The sequence below is a fragment of the Salvelinus fontinalis genome, chromosome 29 (assembly GCF_029448725.1).
Source record: "Salvelinus fontinalis isolate EN_2023a chromosome 29, ASM2944872v1, whole genome shotgun sequence".
In the NCBI taxonomy this organism is placed as follows: Eukaryota; Metazoa; Chordata; class Actinopteri; order Salmoniformes; family Salmonidae; genus Salvelinus; species Salvelinus fontinalis.
Genome location: NC_074693.1, coordinates 16,615,677 through 16,640,774, shown reverse-complemented (window position 1 = coordinate 16,640,774; position 25,098 = coordinate 16,615,677). Strand labels below are relative to the sequence as shown.

The window sequence follows — 25,098 nt, the reverse complement described above, 5'->3', positions numbered from 1 at the left end:
TTAAATCAGGTCATCATACCAGAAGAGATGAAGAGTGTGAATGGTTGAATGGTGAAACCAAATCTTCCATTGGCTTTCTGTTGAGGTGGTGGTGCAGTAATCTTGCCTTACAAAATGGCAGTAGAAACATGACATTTACAAGAGAGAGGGAATTAATAGCAGAGCATCACGTGTACTAGTGTACTTTTTCAGTGTGACCATGGGAGTCGTCTGTTACTGTTTCTGAGTGTCCAGGTGCAAGTAGGCTAGTCTATTTCAGGGAGCGCTCTACGTAGGGTGAGTCGCCATGCATTTGGAACACACACACACACACACACACACACACACACACACACACACACACACACACACACACACACACGTGGCCTGGAGAATGCTGTTCTTTCTACAGGTGGGCAGGCCTACTGGGTAACGGCCATCTCTGTCTGTTCCCTCCACTTTCTCTCTCGGCCCCTCCCCTCGGCCCTTCCCCTTGGCCTCTCCCCTTGCTCCCTCTCCTCGGCCCCTCTCCTCTCTATAATCTGGCCTTAGGCTTTGAACAGGTTGAACAGGCTGGAGACTCAATCTGTTGGGTGAATACAGAGGAACATGAGGCCTGGCCTACCCACAGACAAGGCGTAGCAGAAAATAACCCAGTCCCAGACCAGACCAGAGTAGGCCAGACCTGAGAGGGCAAAGAGAGCAGCACACTGCCAGAGCAGAGATAGCAGAGATAGAAATGTGTTGTAGTGGAGTGGAAAGAGAACAGAGATAGCAGATACAGAGATGTGTTGTACTGTAGTGGAAAGAGAGCAGAGATAGCAGAGATAGAGATGTGTTGTAGTGGAGTGGAAAGAGAGCAGAGATAGAGATGTGTTGTACTGTAGTGGAAAGAGAGTAGAGATAGAGATGTGTTGTAGTGGAGTGGAAAGAGAGCAGAGATAGCAGAGATAGAGATGTGTTGTAGTGGAGTGGAAAGAGAGCAGAGATAGAGATGTGTTGTAGTGGAGTGGAAAGAAAGGAGAGACAGAGATGTGTTGTACTGTAGTGGAAAGAGAGCAGAGATAGCAGAGATAGAGATGTGTTGTAGTGGAGTGGAAAGAGAGCAGAGATAGCAGAGATAGAGATGTGTTGTAGTGGAGTGGAAAGAGAGCATAGATAGCAGAGATAGAGATGTGTTGTAGTGGAGTGGAAAGAGAGCAGAGATAGCAGAGATAGAGATGTGATGTAGTAAAGATTTGTTTTCCATGCCAATATCGCCCCTTGAATTGAATTGAGAGAGCCCAGAGGAATCATTGACTCGGGGAATCTTGAGCACTGACATGTCAGTGGAACCCAGAGGATGCATTGATTCATCGCTCCTCTCCCCGTGTCGATTCTTCACCATGTACCACCTCTCACAGTAGACAGAATGCCCATCATGCTACCATGGTACTTACAGTTACCCTAATCTGCAGAATTTATCTTGCAATGTAACATTTTGTTTTCAATCAACAGGTTTTGAAAATGTGAATCTTAATACGAGAAAGTTTAACAATATCATCTCTCCCCTCCCCCCTCCTTCTCTCCCACCCTCTTCCTCCCCCCTCCCTCCCCCCTCCTCTCTTACCCACTCTCCCTCACTCCTCTCCTCCCCCTCCCCCTCCTCTCCCCCCCTCTCTCCTCCCCCCTCTCCCTCCTCCTCACCCTCCCTCATCCCTTCCCCCTCCCACCCCCCCTCCTCTCCCTCTCTCCTTTTCTCTCATCACCCCCTCTCCCTCCTCCTCGCCCTCCCTCATCCCTTCCCCCTCACTCCCCCCCTCTCCTTTTCTCTCGCCACCCCCTCTCCACCTCCCTCTCTCACTCTGCGTCTTCCCACTCTCCTTCCCCCCAGTCTGTTCCCAGTTCTCTAAAGGTGTCTATGCCATCATTGGCCTCTACGACAGGAAGACGGTCAATATGCTGATGTCGTTCTGCGGGGCGCTGCACGTGTGTTTCGTCACGCCTTCCTTCCCCATCGAGACGGCCAACCAGTTTGTGATCCAGCTGAGACCCGAGCTACAGGACACTCTGGTGGGGGTCATAGACCACTACGGATGGACCAAGTTCGTCTACATGTACAGTTCTGACTCTGGTGAGTAGAGGGGTCAAAGGTCAAATGATGTATTCACTAAATAGTGTCTGCATGTGAATGAATAGCTGTACTGGGTTGGCCTGGTTCTTCTGTCAACATAGTTGCTGGGACCATGCTGAAAAGGACAATGTAAAGGGAAATATCAGTACCGGCTCAGTAGAGTTCTGGTTGGCCCTAAAAGGGCATATCAACATCACAATGGTGCACAAATATAAGACATAACAGAACATATACCATTTAGCAGAAACATACAGGCATACGGTCATCATTTTTTATGTATGGGTGGTCCCGCTAATCGAACCGATTACCTGGCGCTGCAAGCTGTACCAGCTGAGCTACAGAGGACCACGACATTACCATAAAGCACTACCACTGGCTGGTTTGTCAAGGTTGTCAAGGAGACCAAGTGACACGGTAGTGATATTCAGCTGACTATCCAGGCTAATAGACGGGGGAGTTGCTGGAGGTTTGGTAGGATCGCTGGGTCACAGGGTATGACGCTCCAGGTGAGTTGCAGGAATAGCTTTAGAAATGGAACATGAACCTGTAAAAGCTGCTCGCTAGAGAACGTTGGACACACACACAGACACACACAAACCTACGTACGCACATACATCACAAGGACGGACTGGGAGGGGAGAAGCAAGCAACTAAAACACCTCGAGCACACAACACAATTCTCAAAGGTCTTGTGCAAGACATCAGTCGTCATACCAACCACAGTTAGTCATTCACTGATTGCCATGGTGACAGCGGAGGGGTCAGGAGTAGCCATTGTGTCCTTTCACAATGAAAAGCCTTTTCAGCCACGACTCTAGGAAGCACCTGCACAGGGACAGTCAACACTCACACAGACATATAGACTAGACACAGACTGAGAGAGGAAGAAGAGAGTCACACAGGGACAGTCAACACTCACACAGACATATCGACCAGACACAGACTGAGGGAGGAAGAAGAGAGTCACACAGGGACAGTCAGCACTCACACAGACATATCGACCAGACACAGACTGAGGGAGGAAGAAGAGAGTCACACAGGGACAGTCAACACTCACACAGACATATCGACCAGACACAGACTGAGGGAGGAAGAAGAGAGTCACACAGGGACAGTCAACACTCACACAGACATATCGACCAGACACAGACTGAGGGAGGAAGAAGAGAGTCACACAGGGACAGTCAACACTCACACAGACATATCGACCAGACACAGACTGAGGGAGGAAGAAGAGAGTCACACAGGGACAGTCAACACTCACACAGACATATCGACCAGACACAGACTGAGGGAGGAAGAAGAGAGTCACACAGGGACAGTCAACACTCACACAGACATATCGACCAGACACAGACTGAGAGAGGAATAAGAGAGTCACACAGGGACAGACAACACAAACACAGAAATAAGGATATACTGTATCACACGGAGGAGAGAGTTGAACGTGTCTACATCTCTAATTTCAGGTCACACTGCCTGTGTCAGGGTATTTGAAAAGCAGATGTTTTAGTTGCTTGCTTTTCAGTGCAAACACACCCGTAGAAAAAAATGATGCACCTGTCCACACCAGGTGTGTTTTACCTCCGTCCCTCCCCCTCTCTCGCCTCATCTCCCCTCCTCCCCTTCTCCCCTCCCAGTCCATCCGTAGCCAATCAGCTATAGCCTACCCACAATGCTGTGCCATCTGTCCAAGGTGTTTAGTGTTTCAGAGCATAACTGTCAAGCTACACTAAACTCTGTGTAAGCTGGCTGTGTGTGTGTGTGTGTGTGTGTGTGTGTGTGTGTGTGTGTGTGTGTGTGTGTGTGTGTGCGTGCGTGTGCGTGTGCGTGTGCGCGCGTGTGCGCGTGTGTGTTGTGACTGCTGAGTGATGTCACACTTTGAAATAAAGGCAGATTAATGACCACTGTGAGACCTTGGTAAACTGTCACTCTGTCAGTCTGTCTGGACACATAACAGGACTGTGACAGAGGAGATTGGACCTTGTGATGCATAGTAGCCATGATAGTTAGAGCAACTACTCATGTCCAATGATCCCTTCATCGGCCAGTGAGAGACTGCAGGGCCATAAACCCTGCTGTTTGTATGTTGTTGTGTGGGTTTATGTGTGTGTGTGTATGTGTGGTGTGTATGTACGTGTGTGTATGGTCATTAACCCCCCCCCCCCCCCCCCCCGCTGTAGTAATTGAGTGATGGAATGGAGGGTTCTGGAATCCATATCCTCATCCATAGTTCCTCCTGTTGCCTGGATACTATTCTCCAGCTGTGTGTCCAAAGGGTTATTTTAAGCCTGTAAGAAAAACCCGTGCTTGTGCGATTATAGTGTGTGTGTTTCTTCTGGTATGGTGTGTACATTTTACATTTTAGTCATTTAGCAGACGCTCTTATCCAGAGCGACTTACAGTAGAGTGCATACATTTTATTACATTTTACATACTGAGACAAGGATATCCCTACCGGCCAAACCCTCACGACGCTATGCCAATTGTGCGTCGCCCCACGAACCTCCCGGTTGCGGCCGGCTGCGACAGAGCCTGGGCGCGAACCCAGCCCAGCCTGGGCGCGAACCCAGAGACTCTGGTGGCGCAGTTAGCACTGCGATGCAGTGCCCTAGACCACTGAGCCACCCGGGAGGCCTGCGTTCGCGTGTCTGTGTGTGTGTGTGTCTGTGTGCCTGCAGGTCTTCAGGTCGTTGTAGATGGCACTTTGTTCCTTATCACAGGGCTAAATAGAGATAAGCAGACAGGCATCTTTGTCAGAGTAGATGAAAGCAGTCTGTGTTTAGTCCCCAGGGGGGCTCTGCCTCCTTGCTATGCTGATTGGGAGATTCTCCATCCTTTGGTATGTAGGGCTGGATGTGGATTAAAGTTGAATGCCTAGGGGAGAGATTTACGTAGCCATACATTTATGTATACCTGTACATTCTGTGTGTTCATGCAGGTATTTCTTGTTGGTCACATTTCAGCACCTTGGCATTCAAAAACACTCTTTGTTTATTTCATATTACCATCTGTCTACTCAGCCCAAAAAGCTTTATGGTCTAATACATATTACATCTTCTCTTTACAAATATGACTTTTTAAGTGCTTTAACTGGAGAGATGGTCTGCGTCCCAAATGGCACCCTATGTCCTAAAGTAGCACAATACAGGGAATAGGGAAGCAAAACGAGTGAAAGCAGAGATACATCTCTCTGAGTGTTGCCATTTTCTTGCAGTCGCAGGGATTTTAATACTATTTTCACCCAAGATAACACCTGTGTAGAGGTGCCATTAAGGAACTGTCGGTAACTAAAGAAATGTAAAAGTCCATTAAAACCCAAGATAACACCTGTGTAGAGGTGCTATTAAGGAACTGTCGGTAACTAAAGAAATGTAAAAGTCCATTAAAACCCAAGATAACACCTGTGTAGAGGTGCTATTAAGGAACTGTCGGTAACTAAAGAAATGTAAAAGTCCATTAAAACCCAAGATAACACCTGTGTAGAGGTGCTATTAAGGAACTGTCGGTAACTAAAGAAATGTAAAAGTCCATTAAAACCCAAGATAACACCTGTGTAGAGGTGCTATTAAGGAACTGTCGGTAACTAAAGAAATGTAAAAGTCCATTAAAACCCTCATAAATTATATTCCCAAAATGGTCCTTCAAAAAAGTTAATATTCTCTCCCTCGCTCTCCCTCGCTCTCTCTCTCTCCCTCTCTCTCACACTCGCTCTCCCTCACTCTCTCACTTACTCTCTCTCTCTTGTCTCTCTCTCTCCTCTCTCTCTCCCCTTTCTCGCTCTCTCCCTCTCTTGCTCTCTCGCTCTCTCTCTCACTCTCTCTCTTCCCTCTCTCGCTCTCTCTTGCTCTCTCTCCCCCTGCTCTCTCTCTGCTCTCTCTCTCTTCTCTCTCTCGCTCTGCTCTCTCTCTCGCTCTGCTCATTTTTTCTTGCTCTCCCTGCTCTCACTACCCTCTCGCTCTCCCTGCTCTCTTCTCCCACGTGTCGTTACCTCCATGTGTTAGTCAAGTTAGTACTTATGAGGGCCAGATTCCAACAGAAAGTTGAGCAGGAAAATATAGTGTTTTCTGTCTGAAACTATAGCTTGAAACAGAGGAGTTCACAGTGGTTCTGAAACTAACCACTCTGAAACAGAGGAGTTGGCCATGGTCCTGAAACGAACCACTCTGAAACAGAGGAGTTGACCATGGTCCTGAAACTAACCACTCTGAAACAGAGGAGTTGGCCATGGTCCTGAAACGAACCACTCTGAAACAGAGGAGTTGGCCAAGGTCCTGAAACTAACCACTCTGAAACAGAGGAGTTGGCCAAGGTCCTGAAACTAACCACTCTGAAACAGAGGAGTTGGCCAAGGTCCTGAAACTAACCACTCTGAAACAGAGGAGTTGGCCATGGTCCTGAAACTAACCACTCTGAAACAGAGGAGTTGGCCATGGTCCTGAAACGAACCACTCTGAAACAGAGGAGTTGACAGAGGTCCTGAAAGTAGAAGCTCCCTTTATGGTGTTCTCTCCTGTACATAGCAATCAATAGTTTGTGACTGACTGCTGGGTTTGAAACCAGGTCTTCTGAACACAATAGGACTGTATTAGCCCACTGAACTAAAGCCACACTATTCCTCTACTTCTTAGTTTTTCATTCAGATTTTGTGATTTATATTCATCCGTTTGAGCCGTAGTAAATTGCTATGAATCTCCAGTTGTCATGTAGGTATCGACCCTGACATAAAGACAAGACATGCACCATGAATAGTGTAGATCGGGTGGCTCAAGGCAGCATCTGTTTGTAGTAAATTTGCATGACATTTTAGTCGTTTAGCAGACACTTCTCCAGAGCTACTTACAGTTAGTGCCGTCATCTGAAGAGAACCAGGGGGGACAAACACATATCTGTCATAGTAAGTACATTTTTCCTCAATAAAGTAGCTACCAGTAGAGTCAGAGCTAGAAGGGGGGGGGGGGGGGGGGGGTAAAGAGCAAGTGCTGGTTCAGGCGAGGAGGGGGATTATTTAAGGTACTGTTTGAAGAGGTAGGGTTTCAGATGTTTTCAGAAGATGGGCAGGGACTCTGCTGTTCTAGCTTCAGGGGGAAGCTGGTTCCACCATTGGGGTGCTGGGACAGAGAAGAGCTTTGACTGGGCTGAGTGGGAGCTGCCCTCCAGTAGGGGTGGGAGGGCCAAGAGACCTGATGTGGCAGAACAGAGTGCTCAGGTTGGGGTGTAGGGTTTGAGCATAGCTTGAAGGTAGGGAGGGGCAGTTCCTCTTGTAAGTACCATGGCCGTGTAGTAGATGTGAGCTTTGACTGGAAGCCAGTGGAGTGTGTGGAGGAGCAGGGTGATATGAGAAAACCAGGCGGGCTGCAGCGTTCTGCAGGGGTTTGATGGCACAAGCGGGGAGCCTAGCCAACAGCGAGTTGCAGATGCTGTGGAGCATGCACTCTGGGAGGGAGACACTGTGGAGTTGTCAACCATGATGGAGAGATCTTTTAGCGGGCAGACCTTGCCCGGGAGGAAGAGAAGCTCCGTCTTGTCGAAGCTTGAGGTGATGGGACGACATCCAAGTTGAGATATCAAGTGTCACAAACCCCCTTAATCTCAACCTGTCCTCTAAACCATCCAACGGAGCCAGACATCTATCACCTTTCACCATAACTCTGACTAGTTAGACAGCCAGACATCCATCACCTTTCACCATAACTCTGACTAGTTAGACAGTCAGACATCCATCACCTTTCACCATAACTCTGACTAGTTAGACAGCCAGACATCCATCACCTTTCACCATAACTCTGACTAGTTAGACAGCCAGACATCCATCACCTTTCACCATAACTCTGACTAGTTAGACAGCCGGACATCCATCACCTTTCACCATAACTCTGACTAGTTAGACAGCCAGACATCCATCACCTTTCACCATAACTCTGACTAGTTAGACAGTCAGACATCTATCACCTTTCACCATAACTCTGACTAGTTAGACAGCCAGACATCCATCACCTTTCACCATAACGGACTAGTTAGACAGTCAGACATCTATCACCTTTCACCATAACTCTGACTAGTTAGACAGCCAGACATCCATCACCTTTCACCATAACTCTGACTAGTTAGACAGCCAGACATCCATCACCTTTCACCATAACTCTGACTAGTTAGACAGCCAGACATCCATCACCTTTCACCATAACTCTGACTAGTTAGACAGTCAGACATCCATCACCTTTCACCATAACTCTGACTAGTTAGACAGCCAGACATCCATCACCTTTCACCATAACTCTGACTAGTTAGACAGCCGGACATCCATCACCTTTCACCATAACTCTGACTAGTTAGACAGCCGGACATCCATCACCTTTCACCATAACTCTGACTAGTTAGACAGCCAGACATCCATCACCTTTCACCATAACTCTGACTAGTTAGACAGCCAGACATCTATCACCTTTCACCATAACTCTGACTAGTTAGACAGCCAGACATCCATCACCTTTCACCATAACTCTGACTAGTTAGACAGCCAGACATCCATCACCTTTCACCATAACTCTGACTAGTTAGACAGCCAGACATCCATCACCTTTCACCATAACTCTGACTAGTTAGACAGGCAGGTATCCATCACCTTTCACCATAACTCTGACTAGTTAGACAGCCAGACATCCATCACCTTTCACCATAACTCTGACTAGTTAGACAGCCAGACATCCATCACCTTTCACCATAACTCTGACTAGTTAGACAGCCGGACATCCATCACCTTTCACCATAACTCTGACTAGTTAGACAGCCAGACATCCATCACCTTTCACCATAACTCTGACTAGTTAGACAGCCAGACATCCATCACCTTTCACCATAACTCTGACTAGTTAGACAGCCAGACATCCATCACCTTTCACCATAACTCTGACTAGTTAGACAGTCAGACATCCATCACCTTTCACCATAACTCTGACTAGTTAGACAGCCAGACATCCATCACCTTTCACCATAACTCTGACTAGTTAGACAGTCAGACATCCATCACCTTTCACCATAACTCTGACTAGATAGACACACCAACAGCCCTGCTGCAAATATGGCATGTGAAATATGTAAAGAGGGTCATATGTATGCATCAGACATCCTCATCAAGAATAGTGATTGCATACAAAAATGCAATTTCTGATTATTCTCTCTAGTGTAGTTGTGATTGGCTGGGTGGAATATTAGCTTAGCTTATAATGTAATTGGTGTAATTTATTATTTGGTTCAGTAATGACCGCTCTGCTGCTTGTAAAAGCTTGGTTTACCTCCTGGAACAACTGTCTCTCCCCTCCCAGGAGGATTCTGATTGGTCTAACATGATACTGTGTGTTTGTGTGTGGCTCCCACACTCTTTATCTACAGCCATGATCGATGCATTCCCTAATCGCGTCTTATTTCCTGTCCCTGTGTGTTCTCCCATGATGCTCGTAGCCTGTTCCTCCATTATGCTTTAGATGCTTTTAGCCTATGGGGACAGCTTAATGGAGTGGTCTGGGTGTAATTGGTGCCTCTGAGGGTCTGTGCATTTGCGTGGATGTCTGGGTGTGTGCGTGTGTGTGCAGGGCCAGCCCTAGCCTTGAGCCTTGAGCTTTGGTTGTGGGGCCCCCACCTCTGGGCAAAACATTTTAGTGGCCCCCCTCTTGACGAAGGAGAGAAAAGTTTACATTTCAATTCATGCAATTCTACACATTTTGCCATGGGCCATTTAGAAAATGTTGCATTTTTATAACACATTTTTGCCATGGGGAAGACAGCATTTAGTTTTAGTTTTACAGATAATTTCCTGCAATTCTACACATTTCTTAATGACTTATGGCATGTTAATATGATATCTGAGTGAGAATTACGAACAAAATCAATGGGGACCCTCTGGACGTCAGGGCCCCTGGGCATGTGTACTGCGTGCCCGGTTAGTATTCGGCCATGATTACTACAAGTTTAGATAGCTGGCTAGACTAATTGACTAATCTAATATATGTTAGCTGACATGGTCTAACTGAGTGACTGTCAGTGACTGACATAACAAGAGAAAAACTGCTGATGCACAAACACATTGTGAAATTGCACCTGGTGTATTCTACTATTCTAACACTCAGTAGTAAGCTAAGACCCCACCTGAGTTCCAAAAAACAAGAAAAGCTTATGCCTGGGGCCGGCCCTGTGTGTGTGTGTCTGTGTGTCTGAGTGTGTGTTTGTGTGTGTGTGGAGGGATTATTCAGAGTAGCAACGAGTGCTGTAACATCATACCTGTACATGGCATCCCAGTCATCATAATGAACTATCCCTCTGGAGACGGTAATCATATATTATATTGCTGTGCTGTCAAAGTCGGATGATGGATAGTCCTACTGTATGTTAGCATGACAGATGTATTATTGATGGATAGTCCTACTGTATGTTAGCATGACAGATGTATTATTGATGGATAGTCCTACTGTATGTTAGCATGACAGATGTATTATTGATGGATAGTCCTACTGTATGTTAGCATGACAGATGTATTATTGATGGATAGTCCTACTGTATGTTAGCATGACAGATGTATTATTGATGGATAGTCCTACTGTATGTTAGCATGACAGATGTATTATTGATGGATAGTCCTGTCCAGGGCATTTTGGGAATATGATGCCTTTTGGAACACAGCCATAGTTCACCTCTAACCCCTGACCTCTGACCTTTGCCCCTGACTTGTAGGCCTGTCTGTGCTGCAGAAGGTCCTGGATACGGCTGCTGAGAGGAGCTGGCTGGTGACGTCTGTCAACGTAGAGACAATGACGGAGGCCTCATTCCTCAAGGTGTTTCAAGACTTGGACAAGAGGAAGGAGGGACAGATCATCATCGACTGTGAGACCGAAAGACTCACCTCCATCCTCAAAAAGGTAACGAGAGACTGAGAGACTCACCTCCATCCTTAAAAAGGTAACGAGAGACTGAGAGACTCACCTCCATCCCCAAAAAGGTAACGAGAGACTGAGAGACTCACCTCCATCCTCAAAAAGGTAATGAGAGGCTGAGTGACTCACCTCCATCCTCAAAAAGGTAACGAGAGACTGAGAGACTCACCTCCATCCTCAAAAAGGTAACGAGAGACTGAGAGACTCACCTCCATCCTCTAAAAGGTAACAAGAGACTGAGAGACTCACCTCATCCTCAAAAAGATGACGAGAGACTCACCTCATCCTCAAAAAGGTAATGAGAGACTGAGAGACTCACCTCCATCCTCAAAAGATGAAGAGAGACTGAGAGACTCACCTCATACTCAAAAAGGTAACGAGAGACTGAGAGACTCACCTCATACTCAAAAAGGTAACGAGAGACTGAGAGACTCACCTCATACTCAAAAAGATGACGAGAGACTGAGAGACTCACCTCCATCCTCAAAAAGGTAATGAGAGACTGAGAGACTCACCTCATCCTCAAAAAGGTAACGAGAGACTGAGAGACTCACCTCCATCCTCAAAAAGGTAATGTGAGGCTGAGTGACTCACCTCCATCTTCAAAAAGGTAACGAGAGACTGAGAGACTCACCTCATACTCAAAAAGGTAACGAGAGACTGAGAGACTCACCTCCATCCTCAAAAAGGTAACGAGAGACTGAGAGACTCACCTCATACTCAAAAAGGTAACGAGAGACTGAGAGACTCACCTCCATCCTCAAAAGATGAAGAGAGACTGAGAGACTCACCTCATACTCAAAAAGGTAACGAGAGACTGAGAGACTCACCTCCATCCTCAAAAAGGTAACGAGAGACTGAGAGACTCACCTCCATCCTCTAAAAGTTAACGAGAGACTGAGAGACTCACCTCCATCCTCTAAAAGGTAATGAGATACTGAGAGACTCACCTCCATCCTCTAAAAGGTAACGAGAGACAGAGACTCACCTCATCCTCAAAAAGGTAATGAGAGGCTGAGTGACTCACCTCCATCCTCTAAAAGGTAATGAGAGGCTGAGTGACTCACCTCCATCCTCAACAAGGTAACGAGAGACTGAGAGACTCACCTCATCTTTAAAAAGGTAACAAGAGACTGAGAGACTCACCTCATCTTTAAAAAGGTAACGAGAGACTGAGAGACTCACCTCATCTTTAAAAAGGTAACAAGAGACTGAGAGACTCACCTCATCTTTAAAAAGGTAACAAGAGACTGAGAGACTCACCTCATCTTTAAAAAGGTAACGAGAGACTGAGAGACTCACCTCATCTTTAAAAAGGTAACGAGAGACTGAGAGACTCACCTCATCTTTAAAAAGGTAACAAGAGACTGAGAGACTCACCTCATCTTTAAAAAGGTAACGAGAGACTGAGAGACTCACCTCATCTTTAAAAAGGTAACAAGAGACTGAGAGACTCACCTCATCTTTAAAAAGGTAACAAGAGACTGAGAGACTCACCTCATCTTTAAAAAGGTAACGAGAGACTGAGAGACTCACCTCATCTTTAAAAAGGTAACAAGAGACTGAGAGACTCACCTCATACTCAAAAAGGTAACAAGAGACTGAGAGACTCACCTCATACTCAAAAAGGTAACAAGAGACTGAGAGACTCACCTCATACTCAAAAAGGTAACAAGAGACTGAGAGACTCACCTCATACTCAAAAAGGTAACAAGAGACTGAGAGACTCACCTCATACTCAAAAAGGTAATGAGAGACTGAGAGATTGAGCCAGTTATCTCCATCGCTAGTATTGGGTCAGTTATGGCAAAAATGGCAAGCAGTGGTCGATGATTCGTCTGTCATACATAAGCCAGAACTTTGACAGATCTGGGTCAGCCAGAACTGGATTCACATAAAAATGCTGTGCGAATTAGAAAAGTGGGCCTGATATGTGCCATCGTAATTTTGCTTTCTGTGACTTAAATTACATCCAGACATTTGAGAAAGCATTGCTCTGTTGCACGTGTGACATAATTTAAATAAATACCACATAGCCAGCAAAAGAGGGGAGAGAGAACGACAGAGAGTAATAACAAGAGATAGAAGAGAAGGTAAGAGAGGCAGGTTGATGTGTATTGTCAAGAATGTTCCGCTTGATAGGCCAGCTGTAAAGTCAAAATGGGCTATATCATAAATATGTGTAAAAACAAAAATGACCTTTTTGGTTGTTATTTAAGGTTAAGGTTAGGCATTAGGGTTAGAAGTGTGGTTCAGGTTAGGGTTAAGGTAAGGTTTATGTTAGGGTTTCAGACTTTATGACTTTGTGGTTGTGCCAGAGAGTGACTACTTTGTAGAGCTGCCTCCAGGGCATGATTCCTGACAATAAAGGCCAACCTGTGGAAGAGCTGATACTCCCAGGCAGTGGGGGTCCAGTGTAGTGTATTAGTCTCAGTGTATTACAGACAGGAGATATAGATACGGTTAGGTTGACATTTGGAGCTGAAGAGAAATACTTACTCTCCACGCTACTGCTGCCTGGGAAGGGTGTATCCTGGCATAGCAATTAATGACACACACACACACACACACACACACACACACACACACACACACACACACACACACACACACACACACACACACACACACACACACACACACACACACACACACACACACACACACACACACATAGGGATGCCCTTAATGATACATGCACGCACGCACACACACACACACACACACACATAGGGATGCCCTTAATGATACATGCACACACACACACACACACACACACACACACACACACACACACACACACACACACACACACACACACACACACACACACACACACACACACACACACACACACACACACACACACGCACACACACATAGGGATGCCCTTAATGATACATGCACGCACGCACACATACAAACACACACGCACCACTACCCTACTCACTCCCCCATACTTATGCGTTCTTCCCCCTCCCACACACACACACACACACACACACACACACACACACACACACACACACACACACACACACACACACACACACACACACACACACACACACACACACAGAAAGAACAGAGACCTCTCTCTCCTCCAACGCTTGGCTCTAGCTGTGTGAAGACAGTGTCTGGTGTGTGTGAGTGTTATTGATGACCTGGTGTCCACACTTAAGGTAGTTGCATCACTTCTCACCCGCTTACAGCAGCTGAGCCACAGCAGTTCTCCGCTCAGACAGACTCGATCCATCACAGAGGTCTGCACCCTGCTCTCTGCCTCTATAGCAGCCTGTTTGTTATACACATGCACAGGGACGCACACGTGCACACACAGACACATACACGTATGCAGGCACACAAATGTTAGCATGAACATATCATTCCAAAATCATGGGCTTTAATATGGAGTTGGTCCCCCCCTTTGCTGCTATAACAGCCTCCACTCTTCTGGGAAGGTTTTCCACTAGATGGTGGAACATTGCTGCGGGGACTTGCTTCCATTCATCCACGAGCATTAGTGAGGTCGGGCACTGATGTTGGGCGATTAGGCCTGGCTCGCAGTCGGTGTTTCAGTTCATCCCAAAGGTGTTTGATGGGGTTGAGGTCAGGGCTCTTTGCAGGTCAGTCAAGTTCTTCCACACCGATCTCGACAAACCATTTATTTATGGACATCGCTTTGTGCACAGAGGCATTGTCATGCTGAAACAGAAAAGGGCCTTCCCCAAACTGTTGCCACAAAGTTGGAAGCACAGAATCGTCTTGAATGTTATTGTATGCTGTAGCATTAAGATTTCCCTTTACTGGAACTAATGGGCCTAGCCCGAACCATGAAAAACAGCCCCAGACCGTTGTTCCTTCTTCAACAAACTTTACAGTTGGCCCTATGCATTGGGGCAGGTAGCGTTCTCCTGGCATCCGCCAAACCCAGATTCGTCCGTCAGACTGCGAGATAGTGTAGCGTGATTCATCACTACATAGAACGTGTTTCCACTGCTCCAGAGTCCAATGGCAGCAAACATTACACCACTCCAGCCGACACTTAGCATTGCTCATGGTGATCTTAGGCTTGTGTGCGGCCGCTCGGCCACGGAAACCCATTTCATGAAGCTCCCGACAAACAGTTCTTGTGCTGATGTTGCTCCCTAGTGTCTTGGGTATCAGTGTCTCCAGGCCTCATGCCTCTCCATCATCTTCCCCGAGTCTTGGGTATCAGTGTCTCTAGGCCTCGTGCCTGTCCATCATCTTCCCCGAGTCTTGGGTATCAGCGTCTCTAGGCCTCGTGCCTCTCCATCATCTTCCCCAGTCTTGGGTATCAGTGTCTCTAGGCCTCGTGCCTCTCCATCATCTTCCCCCAGTCTTGGGTATCAGTGTCTCTAGGCCTCGTGCCTCTCCATCATCTTCCCCCAGTCTTGGGTATCAGTGTCTCTAGGCCTCGTGCCTCTCCATCATCTTCCCCCAGTCTTGGGTATCAGTGTCTCTAGGCCTCGTGCCTCTCCATCATCTTCCCCCAGTCTTGGGTATCAGCGTCTCTAGGCCTCGTGCCTCTCCATCATCTTCCCCAGTCTTGGGTATCAGCGTCACCAGGCCTCGTGCCTCTCCATCATCTTCCCCAGTCTTGGGTATCAGTGTCTCCAGGCCTCGTGCCTCTCCATCATCTTCCCCAGTCTTGGGTATCAGCGTCGCCAGGCCTCGTGCCTCTCCATCATCTTCCCCAGTCTTGGGTATCAGCGTCTCTAGGCCACATGCATCTCCTCGCCGGAGGCTACATTGCGCTGCAGGACATGCCTTGTGCTAGGGTCACCCTTAATAACTAATGCAACTGTCTGCCATGCCTTCCAGCCTGCTACACACACACACACACACACGCACACACACACACACACACACACACACACACACACACACACACACACACACACACACACACACACGCAGGATATGAACGTGTGGGAGACTATATGTTGGGAATGTGTGAGGACATGTAAATTCCATGATCAGTTACAGAAACCCCACTCTATCTGTTAGTTACAGAAACCCCACTCTATCTGTTAGTTACAGAACCCCCACTCTATCTGTCAGTTACAGGACCCCCACTCTATCTGTCAGTTACAGAACCAGAACTCTATCTGTCAGTTACAAAAACCCCACTCTATCTGTCAGTTACAGAACCCCCACTCAATCTGTCAGTTACAGAACCCCCACTCTATCTGTCAGTTACAGAACCCCCACTCTATCTGTCAGTTACAGAACCCCCACTCTATCTGTCAGTTACATAAATCCCACTCTATCTGTCAGTTACATAAACCCCACTCTATATGTCAGTTTCAGAACCCCCACTCTAACTGTCAGTTACAGAACCCCCACTCTATCTGTCAGTTACATAAATCCCACTCTATCTGTCAGTTACATAAATCCCACTCTATCTGTCAGTTACATAAACCCCACTCTATATGTCAGTTTCAGAACCCCCACTCTAACTGTCAGTTACAGAACCCCCACTCTATCTGTCAGTTACATAAATCCCACTCTATCTGTCAGTTACATAAATCCCACTCTATATGTCAGTTACATAAACCCCACTCTATATGTCAGTTTCAGAACCCCCACTCTAACTGTCAGTTACAGAACCCCCACTCTATATGTCAGTTACAGAACCCCCACTCTATATGTCAGTGGCAGAACCCCCACTCTATCTGTCAGTTACAGGACCCCCACTCTATCTGTCAGTTAGAGAACCCCCACTCTATATGTCAGTTACAGAAACCCCACTCTATATGTCAGTTACAGAACCCCCACTCTATCTGTCAGTTACAGGACCCCCACTCTATCTGTCAGTTACAGAAACCCCCACTCTATCTGTCAGTTACAGAACCCCCACTCTATCTGTCAGTTACATAAATCCCACTCTATCTGTCAGTTACAGAACCCCCACTCTATCTGTCAGTTACATAAATCCCACTCTATCTGTCAGTTACAGAAACCCCACTCTATATGTCAGTTTCAGAACCCCCACTCTAACTGTCAGTTACAGAACCCTCACTCTATCTGTCAGTTACAGAAACCCCACTCTATATGTCAGTAACATAACCCCCACTCTGTCAGTTACAGAACCCCCACTCTATCTGTCAGTTACAGAACCCCCACTCTATCTGTCAGTTACATAAATCCCACTCTATCTGTCAGTTACAGAAACCCCACTCTATATGTCAGTTTCAGAACCCCCACTCTAACTGTCAGTTACAGAACCCTCACTCTATCTGTCAGTTACAGAAACCCCACTCTATATGTCAGTAACATAACCCCCACTCTGTCAGTTACAGAACCCCCACTCTATCTGTCAGTTACAGAACCCCCACTCTATCTGTCAGTTACAGAACCCCCACTCTATCTGTCTGTAGCCTCAAACGTATACACCGAGCAGTACATAGTCGGGCAAAAAAGTATGTAGTCAGCCACCAATTGTGCAAGTTCTCCCACTTAAAAAGATGAGAGAGGCCTGTAATTTTCATCATAGGTACACTTCAACTATGACAGACAAAATTAGAAAAAAATCCAGAAACGTCAAACGTTTTCTGTAAGTCTTCACAAGGTTTTCACACACTGTTGCTGGTATTTTGGCCCATTCCTCCATGCAGATCTCCTCTAGAGCAGTGATGTTTTGGGGCTGTTGCTGGGCAACACAGACTTTCAACTCCCTCCAAAGATTTTCTATGGGGTTGAGTTCTGGAGACTGGCTAGGCCACTCCAGGACCTTGAAATGCTTCTTACGGAGCCACTCCTTCGTTGCCCGGGCGGTGTGTTTGGGATCATTGTCATGCTGAAAGACCCAGCCACGTTTCATCTTCCATACCCTTGCTGATGGTAGGCTTTGTTACTTTGGTCCCAGCTCTCTGCAGGTCATTCACTAGGTCCCCCCGTGTGGTTCTGGGATTTTTGCTCACCGTTCTTGTGATCATTTTGACCCCACGGGGTGAGATCTTGCGTGGAGCCCCAGATCAAGGGAGATTATCAGTGGTCTTGTATGTCTTCCATTTCCTAATAATTGCTCCCACAGTTGATTTCTTCAAACCAAGCTGCTTACCTATTGCAGATTCAGTCTTCCCAGCCTGGTGCAGGTCTACAATTTTGTTTCTGGTGTCCTTTGACAGCTCTTTGGTCTTGGTCATAGTGGAGTTTGGAATGTGACTGTTTGAGGTTGTGGATAGGTGTCTTTTATACTGATAACAAGTTCAAATAGGTGCCATTAATACAGGTAACGAGTGGAGGACAGAAGAGCCTCTTCTGTGAGAGCCAGAAATCTTGCTTGTTTGTCGGTGACCAAATACTTATTTTCCACCATAATTTGCAAAATAAATTAATTAAAAATCCTACAATGTGATTTTCTGGAATTTTTTTTCTCATTTTGTCTGTCATAGTTGAAGTGTACCTATGATGAAAATTACAGGCCTCTCTCATCTTTTTAAGTGGGAGAACTTGCGCAATTGGTGGCTGACTAAATACTTTTTTGCCCCACTGTATCTATGAATCAAACAATTATCAGATGATCTGTCCCTATTGAATTAACAACTTCACAAATAGATTCATTCATAGAACTCTATAGCTGTATAGATTTCCTTTTTAGTCATTTAGCAGATGCTCTTATCCAAAGCGACTTATAGTAGTGACTGCATACATTTTTATACCAGTCCCCCGTGGGAATCGAACCCACATCCTGGCAAACCCACAACCAACTGAGCCACACGGAACCATCCCGTCTACATTACAATTTCTATTCTCCTCTCTTCTCCGCGCCTCACCTAAAATCGCTTACCCTCTCCTCTCCCCCCCACTTCCTTTCCTCTCCTCCCCACTCTCTCTCCTCTTCTCCCCAGTCCCTCTACTCTACAATCCCTCTCCTCTCCCCCCCACTTCCTTTCCTCTCCTCCCCACTCTCTCTCCTCTTCTCCCCAGTCCCTCTACTCTACAATCCCTCTCCTCTTCTCCCCACTCTCTCATCTCCTCCCCACTCTCTCTCCTCTTCTCCCCAGTCCCTCTACTCTACAATCCCTCTCCTCTTCTCCCCAATCTCTCCTCTCCTCCCCACTCTCTCTCCTCTTCTCCCCACTCCCACTCCTCTACAATCCCTCTCCTCTTCTCCCCACTCTCTCCTCTCCTCCCCACTATCTCTCCTCCCCACTCCCTCTCCTCTCCTCCCCAGTCCCTCTACTCTCCTCCCCACTCCCTCTCCTCTCCTCCCCAGTCCCTCTACTCTCCTCCCCACTCCATCTCCTCTCCTCCCCAGTCCCTCTCCTTTCCTCCCCACTCCCTCTACTCTCCTCCCCACTCCATCTCCTCTCCTCCCCACTCCCTCTCCTCTCCTCCCCAGTCCCTCTACTCTCCTCCCCTCTCCATCTCCTCTCCTCCCCAGTCCCTCTACTCTCCTCCCCACTCCCTCTCCTCTCCTCCCCAGTCCCTCTACTCTCCTCCCCACTCCATCTCCTCTCCTCCCCAGTCCCTCTCCTTTCCTCCCCATGCCCTCTCCTCCCCACTCCCTCTCCTCTCCTCCCCACTCCCTCTCCTCTCCTCCCCACTCCCTCTACTCTCCTCCCCACTCCATCTCCTCTCCTCCCCAGTCCCTCTCCTTTCCTCCCCATGCCCTCTCCTCCCCACTCCCTCTATTCTCCTCCCCACTCCCTCTCCTCTCCTCCCCAGTCCCTCTCCTTTCCTCCCCATGCCCTCTCCTCCCCACTCCCTCTCCTCTCCTCCCCACTCCATCTCCTCTCCTCCCCAGTCCCTCTCCTTTCCTCCCCATGCCCTCTCCTCCCCACTCCCTCTACTCTCCTCCCCACTCCATCTCCTCTCCTTTCCTCCCCACTCCCTCTACTCTCCTCCCCACTCCATCTCCTCTCCTCCCCAGTCCCTCTCCTTTCCTCCCCACTCCCTCTACTCTCCTCCCCACTCCATCTCCTTTCCTCCCCACTCCCTCTACTCTCCTCCCCACTCCATCTCCTCTCCTCCCCAGTCCCTCTCCTTTCCTCCCCACTCCCTCTACTCTCCTCCCCAATCCCTCTACTCTCCTCCGCTACCTAAGTTCTTGTAGCTATTTGGCGTCGTAGCTGCTAGCTAGCTGCATATCAAGCTAGCGGGGTTTTCTTGAACGCAGCCCGCAACACGGTTAGCCATTGTGGCTAGAACCGCGGATTGTCCCGGGTTTGTGGCTGTCCCTGCTGTTTGTTGTTTTCAATTTTCCCCGTGACCTGTCCTGTCTGGAACTGTGAGGAGTAACAGCCTAACATACGTTGCTAGCTACCATGACAAAGATCAAAGCCGGCGGGAGTAACGCTGAGGACAGTGGTGTCTCTCTATCACATGTGAAGGATATTTTAAAAGAACAAAAAGAGACCTACAAGCAGTTATTACAACTGCTTCAAGTGTTTTGTCCAAATACTTGTGGATTCTACTAATAAAAGAATGGACGACCTGACCAGAGAGGTCCAGGACCAGAAGAACAGTTTGCAACTCAATGAGTTGAAACAGGAGAACGGCAAGATGACAGCAATCTGTAAGTCTTTGAGAGAGGACATCAGTTCTGTGTGTGAATCCCTGATAACAATGACAGATAAATCAGACTCGAGGGACAATCAAGACGGAACAACATGGTTGTGGACGGAATTGCAGAATCTCCACATGAGACCTGGACGGAGTCTGAGGAATTGAAGATGGTCCACAGGAAGTTTGAGGTGGAGCGCTCCCACAGGACTTGGAAACCCACCACCGGCCCAGGTGATAGTCCCAGGCCGATAGTGGTCAAGTTCCTGAGGTTCAAGGACAAAGTAGCTGTTCTGGAAAGAGCCAAGAACTTAATAGAAACGTATATCTTCCTCAACGAGGACTATCCTGAAGCTGTGCGCCAGAAGAGGAAAGAAGTGATCCCAGCCATGAAAGCTGCCAAAGTGCGTGGGGACATTGCTTACATCCGCTATGACAGGCTCATTGTCCACCCTCCCACCCAGAAGCCTAGAAGGGATGAGAGAGCCAAGCCTATAGGCTCGTAGCTTCAACCCCGCAGCACACACACACACACACACACACACACACACCAATTGATTAATGGACTGCTGAATGTAGATTTATTTTATCTTGCTTTATTTGCTCTTTTCAGTATTATGTCTATCTCTGTTAAGCTACACAGGAAAGGGCTGAAATTAGCGCATATAAATATATTAATATATGTAGCCTTAGAAATAAGGTTCATGAAACCAATAACTTGCTAACATCAGATAACATTCATATATTATCATTCATATATTATCCATGAGACTCACTTAGATAATTAATTTGATGATACATCAGTTGCAGTACAAGGATATGAAATCTATAGAAGAGACATAAACGCTTATGGGGGAGGTGTTGCTGTATATATTCATAGTCATATCCCTGTTATGCTTAGAGAAGATCTTATGTCAAGTGTTATTGAAGTGTTGTGGTTGCAGGTTCACTTGGCACATCTAAAGCCTTTTCTTTTGGGGTGTTGCTATAGGCCAAGTGCTAACAGTCAGTATCTAAATAATATGTATGAAATGCTTGATAGTGTATGTGTTGTCAACAGAGAGGTCTACTTTCTTGGGGACCTGAATATTGACTGGCTTTCATCAAGCTGTCCGCTCAAGAGGAAGCTTATCACTGTAACCAGTGCCTGTAATCTGGTCCAGGTTATTAATCAACCTACCAGTGTGTTTACAAACACTACAGGGACAAGATCATCCACATGTGCAATCACATTTGTACTAATACTGTATAACTCAGTTCTAAAGCTGTATCCATACCCGTTGGATGCAGTGATCACAATATAGTGGCTCTATCCAGGAAAGCCAAAGTTCCAACAGCTGGGCCTAAAATAGTATATAAGAGATCATACAAAAGATTTTGCTGTGACTCTTGTGTGGATGATGTTAAAGATATGTGTTGGTCTCATGTGATTAATGAGGAGCATCCAGACGCTGCACTTGATGAATTTATGAAATTGCTTCTTCTAATTATTGATAAACACCTGTTAAGAAACTGACTGTTAGAACTGTTAAGGCTCCATGGATTGATGAGGAATTGAAAAACTGTATGGTTGAAAAAGATGGGGCAAAAGGAGTGGCTAATAAGTCTGGCTACACAACTGACTGGCTTACATAATGCAAATTGAGAAATTATGTGACTAAACTCAACAAAAATAATAAGAAACTTTATTATAAAGCCAAGATCAATGATATAAAGAATGATGGAAAAAAAACTTTGGAGTACTTTAAATAAAATGATGGGCAGAAAGACAAATTCAACTCCATCTTTCATTGAATCAGATGGCTTATTCATCAGAAAACCATTTGATGTTGCCAATTATTTTAATGATTATTTCATTGGCAAAGTGAGAATACTTAGGCAGGAAATGCCAACAACAAACAGTGAACGATTGTATTCATGCATAATAAAACAAATAATGAAAAAAAGCATTGCAGGTTTGAGTTTTGTAAAGTTAGTGTGGGAGAGGTGGAACAATTATTGTTATCGATCATGACACACCTCCTGGCATTGACAAGTTAGATGGAAGCTACTGAGGATGGTAGCTGACTCTATAGCCACTCCTATCGGAGGAAAGTCTTTGTCCTCAGGCCTGGAGGGCCCTCAAGAAGAGAAGGGCCCTCAACATGTACTGCACTGACACAAATGACTGATGATTGGTTGAAAGAAATCGATAATAAGAAGATTGTGGGTGTCACGTTCCTGACCTTATTTCCTTTGTTTAGTCTTTGTTTAGTTGGTCAGGACGTGAGCTGGGTGGGTGTAGTCTATGTTATGTGTTTCTATGTTTAGGTTGTCATTTGGCCTGATATGGTTCTCAATCAGAGGCAGGTGTTTTACGTGTTCTCTGATTGGGAACCATATTAAGGTATCCTGTTTTCACTGTTTGTTTGTGGGTGATTGTTCCTGTTCGTGCGTTCATGTTTTCCATGTTCTCTAGTTCAGGACTGTAGCTTTGTTGGTTTTCGTCTGTTTATTGTTTTGTTCGTCTTGAAGAAGTATTCTAATAAATATGGATACATACCACGCTGCGCTTTGGTCCTCCTCTCCTTCTACCGACGGAAGCCGTTACAGTGGGAGCAGTACTGTTAGATTTCAGTGCAGCCTTTGATATTATTGATCATAACCTGTTGTTGAAAAACTTATGTGCTATGGCTTTTCAACCTCTGCCATAACGTGGATTCAAAGCTATCTGTCTAATAGAACTCAAAGTTTTTTCTTTAATGGAAGCTTCTCTAATTTCAAACATGTCAAGTGTGGTGTACTGCAGGGCAGCTCTCTAGGCCCTCTACTCTTTTCTATTTAACCAATGACCTGCCACTTGCATTAAACAAAGCATGTGTGTCCATGTATGTTGAAGATTGGCCAGCTCGTGGCACTCTGCCAGACCTCTGACTCAATCCCCTCTCATTCCCCTCTCCTTTATAGTAGAAGCATCAAACAACCTCCTAAAGACTGTTGACATTTAGTGGAAGCCTTAGGAAGTGCAACATGACCCCATTTCCACTGATTTCCCAGTTCCTGGTTGGATTTTTTCTCAGGTTTTTGCCTGCCATATGAGTTCTTTTATACTCACAGAAATCATTCAAACAGTTTTAGAACCTTCAGAGTGTTTTCCATCCAAATCTACTAATTATATGCATATTCTAGCTTTTAGGACAGAGTAGCAGGCAGTTTACTCTGGGCACCTTTTTATCCAAGCTACTCAATACTGCCCCCCTGTCCCAAAGAAGTTAATGAGTTACCATTTCCCGAACTCAAGAATATCAGAATATATCATTATCATATTAATCATCTATTAATTATTATTACCTCATATCAGTCTCATTCTGAATGTCTCACAATCCGTTAAATCTGCCCGAACCCTAGTCTACATGATGACCCAGCGATGCACAAATTGGCTTAGTAAATAATCACACAGAATTACATAAACACACACACAGGATAGATGATACATTGATTATTAACATAATGGTTGGGTTAAATGCAGGAGACACATTTCAGTTAAGGGTGTTCAGTTGTACAACTGACTAGGTATCCCCCTTTACCTTTCCTAATGCAATGAAAAGTCTCTAGTGGACTAACCTGATATGACGGCTTGTTACACAGTGAAAGGGGTGGGGAAAGAACTATCATACATACAGTTAAATAACACGCTCATCATAAATATCGATATTTAGCACCCTAACAACCGCTCATTCGGATTTAGAAATGCAACACATATTTACGCTTGTATGTCTTTGTTGTCTCTCTGTTGAAATCGCCCGGTCCGTCTATGGGGAGTAATTCGACAAAAACTCTCTGGTTGTTTAAGTTCTCTGGTTGTTTGGATCTGTTAGACTGGATCCTTCAGACGTTCCAATGGTCATTTGATGGGATCTCCCTCCTGTCTTTGGTCAAAGTTCTAGACTACTTTACATTACAGCTGTAGACTGTGAATGTCTTGTCTTCACCTTCACGCTGTTTAACCATTTCCACATGTAGCCACCGCTCCACGTTTTCTGGTCTAGTGGTTGATTATTCAGGGTACAGCTAAGACCACTTTCCAAACCGGTAGCAACCCGACATGTTTTGGTCTGTATTTAAATCGCAACCATTTCAACGTGTAGTTTTAAACCATTTGTGACGTCCGGCTTACCGTCCGTATACTGGTCTAATGTAAATTTCGTTAGGAGTCCTTTTATAAGCACTCTGGAAAAAGGGGTGTTCCAACCTTTTGGCATAATGTCTGTGCTCACGTGGGCATGGTTACTCACTGGGTAAAACTTTACATGAAAAGCAATTATCTCATTTAGAAGGCTAAAATCACATTTTATCTTCTCACAAACAGTTTAATATTTAATCATATAAGTTTTAGAACATTTAGATGTAACTCTGACAAATACATTGTGAAAGCTCTTAAAGTTACAATGTTTCCATTATAACGTCTTTAATGATATCACCAAACAATAAATTATGTTTCCATGTCCAACCTTTTGATGTTAAAGTTTTGGGCAGAGTCTCTCTTTTGGCTTCTCCATATTGCAG

At 46.0% G+C, this 25,098-nt stretch overlaps 1 protein-coding gene across 2 annotated transcripts in view; it reads left to right on the top strand.

The window, feature by feature from the left end:
- The window catches only part of gria1a (glutamate receptor, ionotropic, AMPA 1a), a 252,731-nt gene that overhangs the window by 110,924 nt on the left and 116,709 nt on the right, over positions 1-25,098 (top strand). For both annotated transcript variants that reach the window (XM_055888385.1, XM_055888384.1), the window contains exons 3-4: positions 1,853-2,092; positions 10,820-11,004. In XM_055888385.1, the coding sequence (XP_055744360.1) occupies positions 1,853-2,092; positions 10,820-11,004 (425 nt within the window). The remainder of the gene's footprint in view (positions 1-1,852; positions 2,093-10,819; positions 11,005-25,098) is intronic.